The sequence below is a fragment of the Fistularia commersonii genome, chromosome 25, assembly GCF_037954325.1.
Source record: "Fistularia commersonii isolate RoL2024-O1a breed Wild chromosome 25, RoL_Fcom_v1.0, whole genome shotgun sequence".
NCBI classification, from domain to species: Eukaryota; Metazoa; Chordata; class Actinopteri; order Syngnathiformes; family Fistulariidae; genus Fistularia; species Fistularia commersonii.
This window is the reverse complement of record NC_141308.1, coordinates 12,345,001-12,360,042: the sequence shown is the minus strand read 5'-3', so window position 1 is coordinate 12,360,042 and position 15,042 is coordinate 12,345,001. Positions and strand designations below refer to the sequence as shown.

Here is a 15,042-nt window from a genome sequence, read left to right as displayed (position 1 = left end):
AATTAATTATGACTGCGTTAAGATGACAAGAGAAGTATTTTCAAACTAAATATGTATTTAAAAATTCGCTTTATTGTCAATTTCTCTGTATGTACAGGACATACAGAGGAATCAAGAAAATGTTCTCACAATCCCACGGTGTCATGAATTTAACAATATAATAACAGCAATCGAAATGTATTTATTATGTGCATGTGACAATTTTAAAAATGGTTATTGATTAAAGAAAGTGTCTAGAACAGCTGCATGTCAGAGAACTAGCTCTATTTTTAAATATACCATAGGTATAGGTGAAAGGGTCTCTTCTTCTTCTTCTTTCGGCTTTTCCCGTTAGGGGTCGCCACAGCGAGTCAACTTTCTCCATCTAACCCTATTCTCTGTATCTTCCTCTCTCACACCAGCTACTTTCATATCCTCTCTCACTACGTCCATAAATCTTCTCTTTGGTCTTCCTCGAGACCTCTTGCCTGGCAGCTCCAATTCCAGCATCCGTCTACCAATATATTCACTATCTCTTCTCTGTACATGACCGAACCATCTCAGTCTGGCTTCTCTGACCTTCTCTCCAAAACATCGAACATGTGCCGTCCCTCTGATAGATTCATTCCTGATCCTATCCATCCTGGTCACTCCCAAAGAGAACCTCAACATCTTCATCTCTGCAACCTCTAGTTCTGCCTGCTGTCTTTTGGTCATTGTAACAGTTTCTAGTCCATACATCATCGCTGGTCTCACCACTGTCTTGTACACCTTTCCTTTTATTCTGGCCGATAGTCTTCTATCACATAGTACCCCTGACACTTTTCTCCACCCATTCCAACCTGCTTGGACCCGTCTCTTCACCTCTTTTCCGCACTCTCCGTTGCTCTGGACTGTTGACCCTAAGTACCTGAAATCCTCCAGCTTCTTGATCTCCACTCCCTGTAGCCTCACCGCTCCACCCGAGTTCCTCTCATTCACACACATATATTCTGTCTTGCTGCGACTAACTTTCATTCCTCTCCTTTCCAGAGCATACCTCCACCTCTCTAGATTTTCCTCTACCTGTTGTCTGCTCTCACTACAGATCACAATGTCATCCGCAAACATCATGGTCCATGGGGATTCCTGTCTAACCTCATCTGTCAGCCTATCCATCACCATTGCAAACAAGAAGGGGCTCAGTGCTGATCCCTGATGGAGTCCCACCTCCACCTTGAACTTCTCTGTTACCCCTACAGCACACCGTACCAGTGTCTCACAGCTAGCATACATGTCCTGCACCAGTCCAACATACTTCTCTGCCACTCCAGACTTCCTCATACAATACCAGAGCTCCTCTCTTGGCACCCTGTCATATGCTTTTTCTAGGTCTACAAAAACGCAGTGCAACTCCCTCTGGCCTTCTCTGTACTTTTCTATTAGCATTCTCAACGCAAATACTGCATCTGTAGTACTCTTCCTAGGCATGAAGCCATACTGCTGTTCACAAATGCTGACTTCTGCTCTCAGTCTAGTTTCCACTACTCTTTCCCATAACTTCATTGTATGGCTCATCAACTTTATCCCTCTGTAGTTGCCACAATTCTGCACATCCCCTTTATTCTTAAAAATAGGCACCATCACACTTTGTCTCCATTCTTCAGGCATCTTCTCACTCTCTAAGATCCTGTTGAATAATCTAGTCAGAAAATCTACCGCTGCCTCTCCTAGACACTTCCACACCTCCACAGGTATATCATCAGGACCAACTGCTTTTCCACTCTTCATCCTCTTCAATGCCTTCCTCACTTCACTTTTACTAATTTTTGCTACTTTGTGGTCTACAATAGTCACCTCTTCTACCCTTGCCTCTCTTTCATTTTCCACATTCATCAGTTCTTCAAAGTACTCTTTCCATCTTCCCATCACTCTTCTAGCATCTGTCAATACATTTCCCTCTCTGTCCTTTATCACCCGGACCTGTTGTACATCCTTTGCATCTTTATCTCTCTGTTTTGCCAACCTGTATAGATCATTCTCACCCTCCTTACTATCCAACCGAGCATACAAGTCATCATAAGCCCTTTGTTTTGCCTTTGCTACCTCTATCTTTACCTTTCGCCGCACCTCCCTGAACTCCTGTCTGTTCTCTTCAGTCCTCTCAGTATCCCACTTCTTCTTCGCTAACCGCTTTCTCTGTATACACTCCTGCACTTCCTCATTCCACCACCAAGTCTCCTTATCTACTTTCCTTCCAGATGACACACCAAGTACTCTTTTACCTGTCTCCCTGATAACACTAGCTGTAGTTGTCCAATCATCTGGAAGCTCACCCTGACCACCCAGACCCTTTCTCAACTCCTCCCTGAAAACCATGCAACACTCCTCCCTTTTCAGCTTCCACCATTTTGTCCTCTGCTCTGCCTTTGTCCTCTTCATCTTCCTTGTCACCAGAGTCATCCTACAAACCACCATCCTATGCTGTCTGGCTACACTCTCACCTACAACTACTTTGCAGTCACTAATCTCTTTCAGGTTACCTCGTCTATACAAGATGTAGTCTACCTGCGTGCTCCTACCTCCGCTCTTATAAGTTACCCTATGTTCCTGTTTTTTCTGGAAAAAGGTGTTCACTACAGCCATTTCCATCCTTTTTGCAAAATCTACCACCATCTGTCCCTCTGCATTCCTATCCTGGATACCAAATCTGCCCATCACTTCTTCATCCCCTCTATTGCCTTCACCAACATGTCCATTGAAGTCTGCACCAATGACCACTCTCTCATTTCTGGGAATATTCTGCATCACTTCATCTAACTCATTCCAGAACTTCTCCTTCTCTTCAGATTCACATCCCACCTGCGGGGCATAGCCACTAACAACATTGAGCATCACACCTTCGATTTCCAGTTTCAGACTCATAAGTCTATCTGACATTCTTTTCACCTCTAGGACGTTCCTAACAAACTCCTCCTTCAAGATAACTCCTACTCCATTTCTCTTCTTGTCAGTACCATAATAGTACAACTTAAAGCCTGCTCCTAAGCTTCTAGCCTTACTACCTTTCCACCTGGTCTCCTGGACACACAGTATATCCACCTTCCTTCTCTGCATCATGTCGACCAGCTCTCTACCTTTTCCTGTCATAGTCCCAACATTCAAAGTCCCTACTCTCAGTCCCAGACTCTTTCCCTTCCTCCTCTCTCTCTGCTTCCGAACACGCACTCCACCTCTTCTTCTTGTTCTTGTTCTTCGACCCACAGTAGCCCAATTTCCATTAGTACCCTGTAGGTCATCAGTACCAATGGCGGTCGTTGTTAACCCGGTCCGCGACCGATCCGGTATGGTATAGTTTTGGTTGTCTCGCATATTTGGTTTTGGCAAAAGTTTTACGCCGGATGCCCTTCCTGACGCAACCCTCTGCATTTATCCGGGCTTGGGACCGGCACAGGGAGACACTGCTCCGTGCCCCCCCAAGGCAGGCTTGGAGAGGCACGGGCCAGTGCCGCCCTGAGGCTGCATTTAGGTGAAAGGGTGCGTGCAGATAAAATTATACAATTATTACATTACAATGGTTGTGATGCGATAAATACTATATTTCTCTCTTCCAACTGAGGAGGTTTTTCAATTTTTCTAAATTTATTTTTATTTTTAAACACCGGTATGTTAATTTGAAAGCGCCCGACAAATGTTTTATTTTGAAGGCGTTCAAGGTCCCGGATGATCACGTGATCCAAGATGGCCGCCGCCAGGTTTGTGTACGCCGGGAGCGACCTGAGGTGACAGCTGCGGAACTGGACGGACGGGGAAACGAAACGACTTAATAACAATTACGAAATAAAATTCTGTTATTTTCAGAACTTCTGAAATGAGTAAAGACGATTTGATTCTGTAAGTAATTCTGGTTTTTATCTCTGTAACGCCGTCGCTATCGAACCGAGCATCTCAGCTGCTAGCTGCCGAATGGAATAGCCTTATGAAACTTCAAGTCACTCTTATGAAACAGCTCGTCACAGAGAATTAATATTATTTAAAAAAAAGACTAACAGGTTATTAAAGGATAACGGGTTATTACTGTGTTTTACCGAGCATGTCAATGTCCCCATTCTGACAGCTGCGTAGTAACGCGTCGATCGCGCTTCCGTCTTTCACCAATGGGGAACCCCGCTTGTTAAAACTCCTTCCAACATGTTCTGTTTAATTTTGCAGCAGTTTTCTGCTTTAATAAGTAGTTCTTTGCTTTAAATGTGCGAATTTGGTCACCGGGTTTAATTCCGCATCAAGACCGTGAAATTCTAGGATATCTGGGTGTTTTTAAAGATGTGTTTATTGATTCGCTAGCTTTGCTGAGAACAGGCGGTGGCGGCCGCAGAATCGCACGTTTCCTTAAGGCAGTTTGGTAACGCAGCTGCATCGCTGTTTATCCTAATATTTAACATAAATTCTATGTTTCTCTTTCTCTCGTTTTACTTTATACGTGATTCCTTGCTATATCTTACACAGTTTCACATTTTCAGTCATTTTTTTAAAGTCAATTGTTTGACAATATCTTCCTTGGTTGATTGTATTTGCTATTCTTATATCCAGATGATGTTTACACAATTTTTTTTTTTGCCATTTTTTGGGAACGTTTTGAGATTGTTTTGTGTTTTTTCTCCCTGATTAATCCATGTTATTCCCATTTCTGGTTGATTTTGTTGCAACTACTTTATCATACAGGTTTACCAGAGAGCAGAAGTGTTTGCTGCTGGTTAGATGTAGCAGAACTGCAATTTAGAAATATAAAAAAACAAAATCAAACACAAGCTAAGATGATCTCAATTAAGCACGTTTGGAATTTTCACAAAGATAGGAGAAAGACGCGGTGCAGGAAAGCCAGGGAATCTCCATGGGAGTATGAATGAGCGTCAGACCCCCTCGCCCCGTCCCCCCATCCTCCTCCCCAACCGTTGTTTGAGCTGGTGCCTGCCGATAAGCGTCACGGTGCTTTTATCGCTCACAATCTGGGAGCTGGACTGAGAGCGGGTCCCCCCTCACAACGCCTCGGTGTTAGATAACGGAACTGCGGCTCGAGCAGCGCAGGGAGTGTCAGTTTCAGGGTAGGAGGTCAATGTATATGCTGATCCTATCCATCCTCGCCCTCCGAAGAGAGCCTCAACATCTTCATCTCTGCTACCTCCAGCTCTGCTTTCTGTCTTCTCCTCGTTGCCACTGTCTCCAAAGCAGACAGCATCGCTGGTCTCACCACTGTCTTGCACACCTTTTCTTTCATTCTGGCCGATACTCTGTCATCACCCATCAGCCCTGTTCTTCACCTCTTCTCCACCACGCCGATGTATTCTATCTGGCTGCTCGACCTCCACCTCTCCAGATGTTCCTCCATCTGCTCCCTGCTCCCACCGCAGATCTCGATGTCATCTGCAGACATCATGGTCCGTGGAGATTCCTGTCTCACCTCATCTATCAGCCTGTCCTTCAGCACTGCAGACAAAGAAGAGGTTCAGCACCTGACCCCTGATATGTAGTCCCACTTCCACTTTGAGCTTCTCTGTCACACCTACAGCACACCTCACCGCTGTCTCACAGCAGGCATACATGTCCTGCACCAGTCTAGCATCCTTCTGTCGCTCCAGACGTCCCTGTGCAGTACCCTAGTTTCTCTCTACACCCTGTTGTATGCCTTTTCTAGGTCTCCACAAGGAACAATGCAGCTCCTGCTGAGCTTCTGACAATATGAACCTTTGAAATAGATCTTACGTCGGACTGTTTTTTTCTCCTTTTTTAGCCCCAAGGACTTTCCAGAGCTTCGGAACAGCTCCTTCCTGCAAGCGGCTCGGGGAGAGGAGACGGACCATGTGCCGGTGTGGTGTATGAGACAAGCTGGGAGGTACTTGCCAGGTACTCCTCAGCGGACCTCCTACCGGTCCTCTACGTCCTTTCACCGCCCGCCCAGGACCAAAAAAATTGATCTTTTAGCTGATCAACCCATTTTTATTCTGCAGAATTCCGTGAGTGGCGTGCAGGCAAGGACTTCTTTGAGACATGCCGGTCGCCGGAGGCCTGCTGCGAGCTCACACTGCAGGTGAGGCCTGGTTGTCTGACACCTTCATTAATTCGTTCATTTATTCTCTACACTGTTTATCCTGCACTCGCTGGATGGGCTGATCCCGGACGCCGTATCTGAATATTCAAACTCCTTGGGGGTTTGTTGTTTGAGATGATCTTCTTCTGGATGCTCCAAAGTGTTTGTTGTTGCAGTACCAGTTCTGGCCACTAGGGGCACGGTGTATTTTACTTTCTAATTATTTTTAAATGTTTTCGGGGGAGCGGGGTGTCATCCGCGGGGAAACGTTTCATAAATAACTCAATCCCGAACCTTTTCCGTTCTCAGCCCCTGAGACGTTTCCCGTTCGACGCCGCCATCATCTTCTCCGACATCCTGGTCGTCCCGCAGGTGAGGTCCCGTCACGCGCTCCACCCGCGGCGGCGGTTTGACGTTTCATCCAATAAATCCTCTCCTCAGGCGATGGGGATGGACGTCCAGATGGTGGCCGGTAAAGGTCCTACGTTCCCGGATCCCCTGAAGGAGCCCGAGGACCTGCAACGCCTGACGGCGAAGGTGGACGTCAACAAAGAGCTGGGCTACGTCTTCAAGGCCATCACGCTGACGCGGCACAAGATCGAGGGCAAAGTGCCGCTCATCGGCTTCACCGGGGCGCCGGTGAGACGGCCGCGCACGCCGGGATCGCCGGGTGGTTCCACGGCTCCGGCGTCACCGTGTCTCTGTGCCTCCGCAGTGGACGCTCATGTCGTACATGATAGAAGGCGGGGGCTCCAACACACACTCCAAGGCAAAGCGCTGGCTGTACCGCCACCCCGAGTCCAGCCACATGCTGCTGAGGATGCTGACCGACGTGATCGTGGACTACCTGCTGGGGCAGGTGGCCGCCGGAGCCCAGGTGAGTTCGCCGGCCGGCGCGGCCCGCCACGTTTTTCCGTCGCCCCCGCTTGACTTTTCCCCGCGCGGCGTTCAGGCGCTGCAGGTGTTCGAGTCGCACGCCGGCGTCCTCGGCCCGGCGGAGTTCAAGGAGTTCTCACTACCGTACCTCCGAGACATTGCGCGACGAATCAAAGACAAGCTGAAGGAGTCGCAGCAGGACGTGCCCATGGTGAGGACACACACACACACACACACACACACACACATGTCAGACAAGCGGAGGGTGGTGTTTCTTCTCCACCCTCCGTGATTCACACCTTCGCTTCCCTTTATTGGTCGACTCCCGCTGTAATTAGAAGTTTCCGGAGTCGGCGCGCTCGCTTCTATTCTCGTTGCCGCGACGACTGCGTTTCCCCAGGAGGCTTCATTACGGCGTGCCGCTCGGCCCCCGCCGCCTCTAGGTGGCGCCACATCACCGAAGATGAAACATGCCGCATAAATCAATTAACTGCGTTCCTGTGTGTGTGTGTGTGTGTGTGTGTGTGTGTGTGTGTGCGCTGCAGATCGTGTTTGCAAAAGATGCTCATTACGCGCTTGAGGATCTGTCCCAGTCTTACTACGAGGTGGTCGGGCTGGACTGGACCGTTGACCCGAGATCGGCATGGTAACACACACACACACACACACACACACACATAGAGTAATCCATTAACTATAAGCTAACATATGCTGCGGGTAACGGTGATACTTATTGACTGAAAGCAGTGTGAAGGTGAGCCTCCTCCTCCTCCTCCTCGGTAAACAGGATGCGAGTCAGGATTCTCACCGGGCCGCGTCCGTCACGGCTCGACACACACACACACACACACCTCCCCGGAGTAGGTTAAAAAAAAAAAAAAAAGAACAGGAACCGGAACAGAGTCGGGGTGTGTGTTTGACTGAAGGTCTCTTGTGTTTGTGTGTCCAAGCGAGCGCACCGGAGGGAAGGTCAGCCTGCAGGGAAACATGGACCCCTGCGCTCTTTACGCTCCCAAGGTAAACTCCCTCCTCTTCCTCGCCACGTGAGGTTTACCTTAATCCAAACACGGGAAGACCTTAAACACACCGCCGGAAAATGTTTTTCAACGGGAAAAAACATTTAAAATGGGAAACAACGACAAAAACAAACCGAAAAAAAAAGGCCAGAAGCTCAAGAAAGTAGCGAAGATAATCGAGGATTCGGCTCCAGGTGTCTGTTCTCAAAGTTAGATTTCATTCATTCATACATTCATCCGTTCTCTGTACCAAAATCCAACTGTCATAAATCGAAATAAGAGGTTTACAGTCCATCACAACAATTCACCCTCTCATTTACACCCCACATTCAGACGTACAACCGTCCACTTTTTAATTCACACCTCCACAAACAATTCATCGTTGCAGGACATTCCTGAAAATAACAAGCCGGCTGATAAACGTCGCTTTCTTTCCCGCAGCTTCACCCGGAATCATGAACAAATAATTAATTCATGAAGAAGTAATAATAAAAGTCTTTTTTTTTTTTTTTTTTTTTTTTTTTTTATTCGCTGTTGTTTTTTTTGATCTGCCAGCTCTGCTCCCAAATCTGAACCTCTTCTTCTGCGCTGCTATTTCCATTCCTGTTTTAATCCCGTAGTATTTTCATGTGTGTATTTGAAGGTGTTTTTTTTTTTCTCTCATTTTTGGAGAAACTTTGGTGTCCTCACATTACACAGTATTTCTACCGCGGGCTCAGAAGGATCTTCATCCGCTGACACACTTTTTACAAAAAAAAAAGAAAAAAAAAAAAAAAGATTTGACTCAGAAATGTTAAAAAAAATGAAACGAACACATTCAAGAATCCTGGATTTACGTAACTCCATGAATATTCCTCACCTGCTAAAAAATAGAAATGAAAAAAACGACAAATGATTGTTTTCACGCCACAGTGAGATGAATTTTATATTATTTATCAAGCGGCTACAGCCATATTTAAATACTTTATGGCCTTTTATCATTGTTTTATTCTCTCTCTCTCTCTCTGTCCACACCAGGGTCGCATCTCCGACATCGTGAAGAAGATGCTGGAAGGATTCGGCACCAGGGGCTACATCGCCAACCTGGGCCACGGCGTGTACCCCGACATGGACCCCGAAAACGTGGGCGCGTTCGTGGAGGCCGTGCACCAGCACTCTAAACGGATCATCAAACAAATGTAGGGATTTCAGGGATGTGCCTCGATGGATTATTTTCTTTTTTTTTTTTTTTTTTATTCTGAGAAAATAAAAATCCGAGATGGAGTGGATTTTTTTTTTTGTTTTTGTTTTCGTTATCAATATTATCGTTCTTAATAAATGGCTTGAAAACATCCCTCCCCTGTGTTTTCCATTTTATTTACATTAAAAAAAAAAAAAAAAAAAAAAAACTCATTCAGGGCCGGTTTAAGATTTTCAGGATCAGCAAATGTCGGTTTTCCGTTACAAGATTTTCTGTTAATCTAAAGAAAAAAAAAAAAAACAACAAAAAAAATCTTGATCCGTCCTGGAGCGGATTATGTGTTTGGATTGGACGGCGTTGACCTCGTTCTCGCAAACGCACGACAAACATATAAGTTGTAAGAGATGACACACACTCCTAAGTACATGGTGTGTGTGTGTGAAGTACTTATTGTAATGAAGAAACGCGCCTCCAGTATTAGAAGCCCTTTCAAATCGACAGAACACGTTTGAAACCTCCAAAGTAGTTGTAAACACCTTCTGTCAGAGCCCAGATCTTCGTCGGGCCTTTTGCGGGAGGTTTCACAGATTAAGAGAAAGAAAAACAAAAAAAAAAATAAGAACCGCGGAATCAAACGCCACCGCGGTTCAGAGGAGTTTTATTTTTACTGCGGCAGAGGGAGGATCTTTTAGAGAAATCTCACACTTTGTCACAATTTATCTTTTGTTTTGTTTCGTTCCCGACCCCCGTCTTGTAGTTTATTTCACGGCTGAAGGGGAAGCGTGTGATGCGGCGAGGCGGGCGGCGAAAGGATTTTTTTTTCCCCTGAAAAATACGACTTATAAGTTGAAATAAAAGATGCCGAATTAGTTCTTTCTGTTTGATCTATCCGTCAAACACACACACACACACACACACACACACACACTCACAGCCAGTCAGCGCAGCTGTATTCTGATTTAATGTCCCATTTTTTTCTAATTAAGTAGAAATTAAGTAACAGCGTGATGCAAAATTAATTTACAAATTAACAAAAACATGGAAAATAAATATGTATTTTTTCAGGGCAGGAAAAGAGTGACATATTTGACAGGCTAAAGCTAACGTTTACCGTATCAATAAACAGAGCCGAGCAATCGCTAAAGTTTTAGCGCCTAAATTATTCTAATTCTTCAATTTTAGGTATTAATACACTTAATGACTGAAACACCAATTTCTAAAATGTCAAAGTCTTGGTTTCTAGAATGACTGACGGCGCCGCTAGCGCACTACCATGTCACTAGCCTGCTAGCGCTGTGCTCTTAGCATTCTAGCTAGCTTTTAGCTAACAGGCGCTCACGGCATTTGAAGAGCTTGGAAATATTCTTATATTCTCAATAGTCGGGGCATTTTAAACCATAATGAACGTTTGACAACACTGCTAGCGTGCTGCCAGCAAACTGTACTATGTCACTCAAGATTAGCATGCTAGCGCTGTGCTCTTAGCATTCCTGCTAGCTTTTAGCCCCACTTTACCCCAACAGGCACTCATGGCATTTGCGAAGCTCGGGAATGGTCTTATATTTTCAACAGTCGGATGTTTAAAACATCAAATGAACGTTTGAACAACACTGGAAACTATCAGAAAGGTAAGAACAAAGTGCGTGTGTGTGTTTATAGCGTCTATTTTGAAGACTTTTTTAGTATAACGTAGCCACATTTAAGGTATTTGCTTGATAGGCATTTTTCTGAAGATGGAAATCAGTGATATTACTATTATCATAATGTTTTTATCAAAGATTTGTTGGCAAAATAAAGAGATTTTAGCCATAAAACAAGAGTGTCATAACACAGTTAAAAGAAATTTAATTTGTGTGTGGAAATATTTGTCTCCGGTCTTATTCGTTCATTCTTAAGATGAAGACGTTAATGTCGGGGAGATGATATTTTACTCGGTAAGTAGTTTCCGATGGGATAAACTGTATAAATAAAAAAGAATGAAGATGAAAACACTTTTTGCAATAATCCTTAAAACGCAGTCGCACTTTGTTCGTGACCCCATAACTGAACGGCGGCGTCCGCTGCCTCCTACCAGAAAAAGCACTCACGTCCACGTTATTTCTGGCGGTGTGTGTATAAATCATTCAGCGCACGTTTCCTCCTGTTTGTTCTGAAGGCTTCGGCGTCACCGAGAAACGGGTCGAAGACGTGACGCTAACTGGGACGCGGGAGGGATGGGATTCCTGCCTGCAGGTGTGTGAAGGTGTGCCGATCCGGCACTCAACGTCCTCTGAGACTCGCTCTGTAAATAAGGTCTCTGGGGAAGTGTGTGTGTGTGTGAGTGTGTGTGTGTGGTGCAAAGAATTATTAAAAAGAAAAGGTGTCCGCTGAGTGGCTTCTCCACAGCCAGAGGTGGCTTTTGACCCCGATGAAGGTCAAATCTTCTAAATCTATGCGCATCTGTTTTAAAAGTTCCCAGTTCAATTCCTGAGCTTTTTGTAGAATTTTAAGAAACCCGGGTGATTCTGAATTGCTGTTTTCTATTTCGTAAATTAATAATGATTTTTCATGTATTTGTTGCTTATTTTTTATGATTTTTTTTTTTCATTTTTTCAGGTTATTTTTTTTCCTCATTTCTGCTCACTCCTATATCATGCTTTTTTTTTTTAATTTTCTAACTATTTTCAATTAATTTTCAAGCAAGTCTTGGTTAACTGCCTAACACCTATATATTTTAGGTAATTCTTTTTCACCTCACTGTTTTTTTTCAAGTTATTTTTTTGTTATAAAAACAGTCAAGTTAATCAGAAATAGAAACAGCTATTAAGTAACTATTCATTCATTCTGTGCATTTATTGATTCCCAGTTTGTAAGTTAATTCCCCCATCTAATATGTGTGAATATATATATAAAAATATATATTCCTTTTTTATTACGATGTTGATACTATTCTTTTTTTATTCATATTTATGTTATCTCTACCTTTACACCTGGATTTAATAAAATTGATTTATTAGAAGATATTTTGACCAGATAATGACCTTAATCCTCATGTTGTAAATAAAAGTTTAAAGTCAGTAAGTGTAAATAAAAGTCACATTGTACATACATTATTAAAAAAAAAAAAAAAAAAATTCAATGACATAGTTTACAATGACCTGCTCTTGTTGAACTCACTGTCGCGTTGCCATGGTAACGAAGCCATACGATGAATGCCGCTGCTCGGAGCGGCGGACGAAACCGTGGCTTCCCTTGCGACCATTCATAACGCGGGGCACTTATCAAAACCGGCGTTTTGTGGCGATTCACAATGAACGTGTTGAAGAAAAAAAAAAAAATCCATAAAATAAAGAATATGTGTTGCTAAAGGCCGGAGGCAGCGAAGAATAAAAGAGGACGTGATGGCGGAGGAAGAATGGGAATTGTGCAGCTGACAGATTTATAACAACCTTGGGATTTATCTGAAGGGAAGATAATAATAAAGCTGAATCTAAGACGGCAATAAAAAAGGTTAAAATGATTATAGCGATAAGAAAAGGTTAAAAATAAGATCTGTGACAGGAGTGCGGATTTGTCCGGACAAACGGACTCAACAGTCGGCTTCTCACCGGCGGGTCGCACCTGACGGCCTCCCGTCACCTTTGCTGCCAAAGCAGATAAATTACATCTGCGTCCACCTGCGCCCACGGGGGGGGTTCAACCCACCTACAGGTGTGTGTGTGTGTGTGTGTGTGTGTGTGTGTGTCGCAAAAGCCAAACCGAGAGGGTGAGGAAGCTGAAACAAGCTGCCCGGTCATGAAAACGTCAACCGACATCTGTATTTCAGGTTCACACGTGCAAAATGGCCAGAAATACCTGAAATAAAACATGCTCGGTGTCGACACGGGATGGTTTAGAATATTTTTCGCACTTAGAATCCTCCGTGCGCCTTCTAATCACCTTTTGTATGAATTCTTGATGCGCTTGCTGACCTCAAACCAATTTTACGAGGTACTCTGCACTCAAACGTATGTCAAAAAGTGTGACTTTGGTGAGCGACATGTTGTAATAAAGTGGATCCGTGCTAAAATATGGGTTTGCAACCAGTGACGTGCATAGATAACTTGCTTACAGAAGTCTTCCGTTTCTTTTTTCAGTTTTAAAAGTCTCTCCGTCTCAATGGAAATCACCGCAAGTGAAGACGGTCGTCCTTTATCGGTCCCGTTCCGACTGCATGTTTTGAGTCGGTGCCGAGAATTTGCGCTCCGCCGATGCTGTCGTAGCTGAAACGGTGACCGCCGGCCGGAGCAACTTTGTCGCCTCAGGAACAGTTTGAAGTTTGAGATCCTTCTGGGCCAAAAAGTTGAGAAGCTGCCCAGGAGATTTACATTCATCCCTCACCGTTTGTGAGCTATACAGCCCGATGAGATCGGCAAAAAAATAGCTGGATGGCTGCACTTGACTTGCTAACTGTTTACCGCTGCTTGCTATTGCTAATTCTAGTAAGAAGGATCCTTGGGATCAGTGGCGCCCCCTACCGTGAGGCACCGTCACTGCCTGCCTCACTTTATGTCTCTTCGCAGACGTTTTATGATTAAGAGAAACACGTTACAGTTGTTGACAAAAAACATTCGACACATCAGCTAAACTATGGAAATTTAGTTCATATATTAAAAGTGTTTTTTTAATAGTGACGTCCACAGACAGCACTATGGTTTCAGTGAATAGCATGCTCGCACAGTTAGCAGAATCATTGCGCAATCCATAGTGGGCTCAGCTGGTTGCCTTCATATTCGAAAGGTAAATGTGAATTTTTTTTAGCGATTTTGAAAAAAAAATAAAAGATAAAAATGGCATAGCTATGTGGAAAATAATTTTATAGTACAAATCACTGAATAAATATAACCATTTAATTTATTTTTTTCATTTTGCATTCTTTTCTTTCCATGATGACAGGTGAGGCCCGGCCTCCCCTGCCTCTAAGAGAATGAGAATAAGAACAACTTTATTTATCCCGAAGAAAATTGTTGTGCCAGACTTTCAAGTAAAACATAACCATAAAAAATAATAGTAGGAAATTTTATAAACAGAACAAAAAATAAAAATAAAAAAATAAAAAAAGGGGGTAAGAAATTAAGAAATACAAATAAAACTCTAAAATGTCAAAGTAACAAGTCAAACTCTACTGACTGCAAGTCACCGGTTGCAACATCAGACAATCTTAGATAACTAATCATGTAGTGCTGGAATACAACATTCTTCCAACATCACGCTAACTTCAGGTGTTTGCTATCGCTGGCAACCATAAAGCAATCAGAGAACAGTCAAAAACAGCCATATTTTGAACTAGCGGTACATAATGTGCTTCAACATAATATTACTGAGGACCCCCAAGAATGACACCTGTTAAGAGACACGCTTACGAAGCGGAATTCAAACTCAAGGCTATCAGTCACGCAGTAGATGATGGGATACAGCAGCCGCCGAAGAATTAAAACATGAAGACCAAACGGAGTTTCTGAGGGAAAAACAAATGAATAAAGTTCAACAAAACTGACTGTTTTGTTGAGCTTTATATACCATATGTTTTATCATGCGCCTTATAATGCAGTGCGCCTTATGCTCCGCAATATACAGCATGAAATGTCTTCGGGCCCCTTTTTCAGACATGATTTGACAAAACAAACCCAATAATAAGAGAAAGGCAAAGACATTCAAAGGCGTTTTAAACCGGTAAACCCGACGACCGTTACAAGTATCGGCAGGTTTGAGACCGGAGTCCCCCGGGATGTTCATTCCACCGACAGCCTGACTGATCTGGGGTCGTGCCGTCTTTTGCTATCGCCTCTGAAATATTTCACATTGACACCTGTTCAAATGAAGATCTAGATCTCAACAACAACCCCTGACCTTTTTTTTTTTGTGGAACTTTGTTTTGTGTGCGATGGCTGTCAGCCATAATGACCAGA

The 15,042-nt window shown here is 43.9% G+C and overlaps 1 protein-coding gene across 1 annotated transcript; it reads left to right on the top strand.

Moving 5' to 3' along the window:
- Positions 1-3,691: 3,691 nt before the first annotated feature.
- urod (uroporphyrinogen decarboxylase) lies at positions 3,692-9,266 on the top strand. Its single transcript, XM_086172162.1, has 10 exons — positions 3,692-3,852; positions 5,747-5,859; positions 5,964-6,043; positions 6,353-6,415; positions 6,485-6,682; positions 6,759-6,920; positions 6,996-7,130; positions 7,465-7,565; positions 7,870-7,936; positions 8,953-9,266. Exons 1-10 carry the CDS (start codon positions 3,830-3,832, stop codon positions 9,115-9,117), a joined length of 1,107 nt encoding a protein of 368 aa, XP_086028288.1. The 5' UTR covers positions 3,692-3,829; the 3' UTR covers positions 9,118-9,266.
- The last annotated feature ends 5,776 nt before the right edge of the window (positions 9,267-15,042 follow it).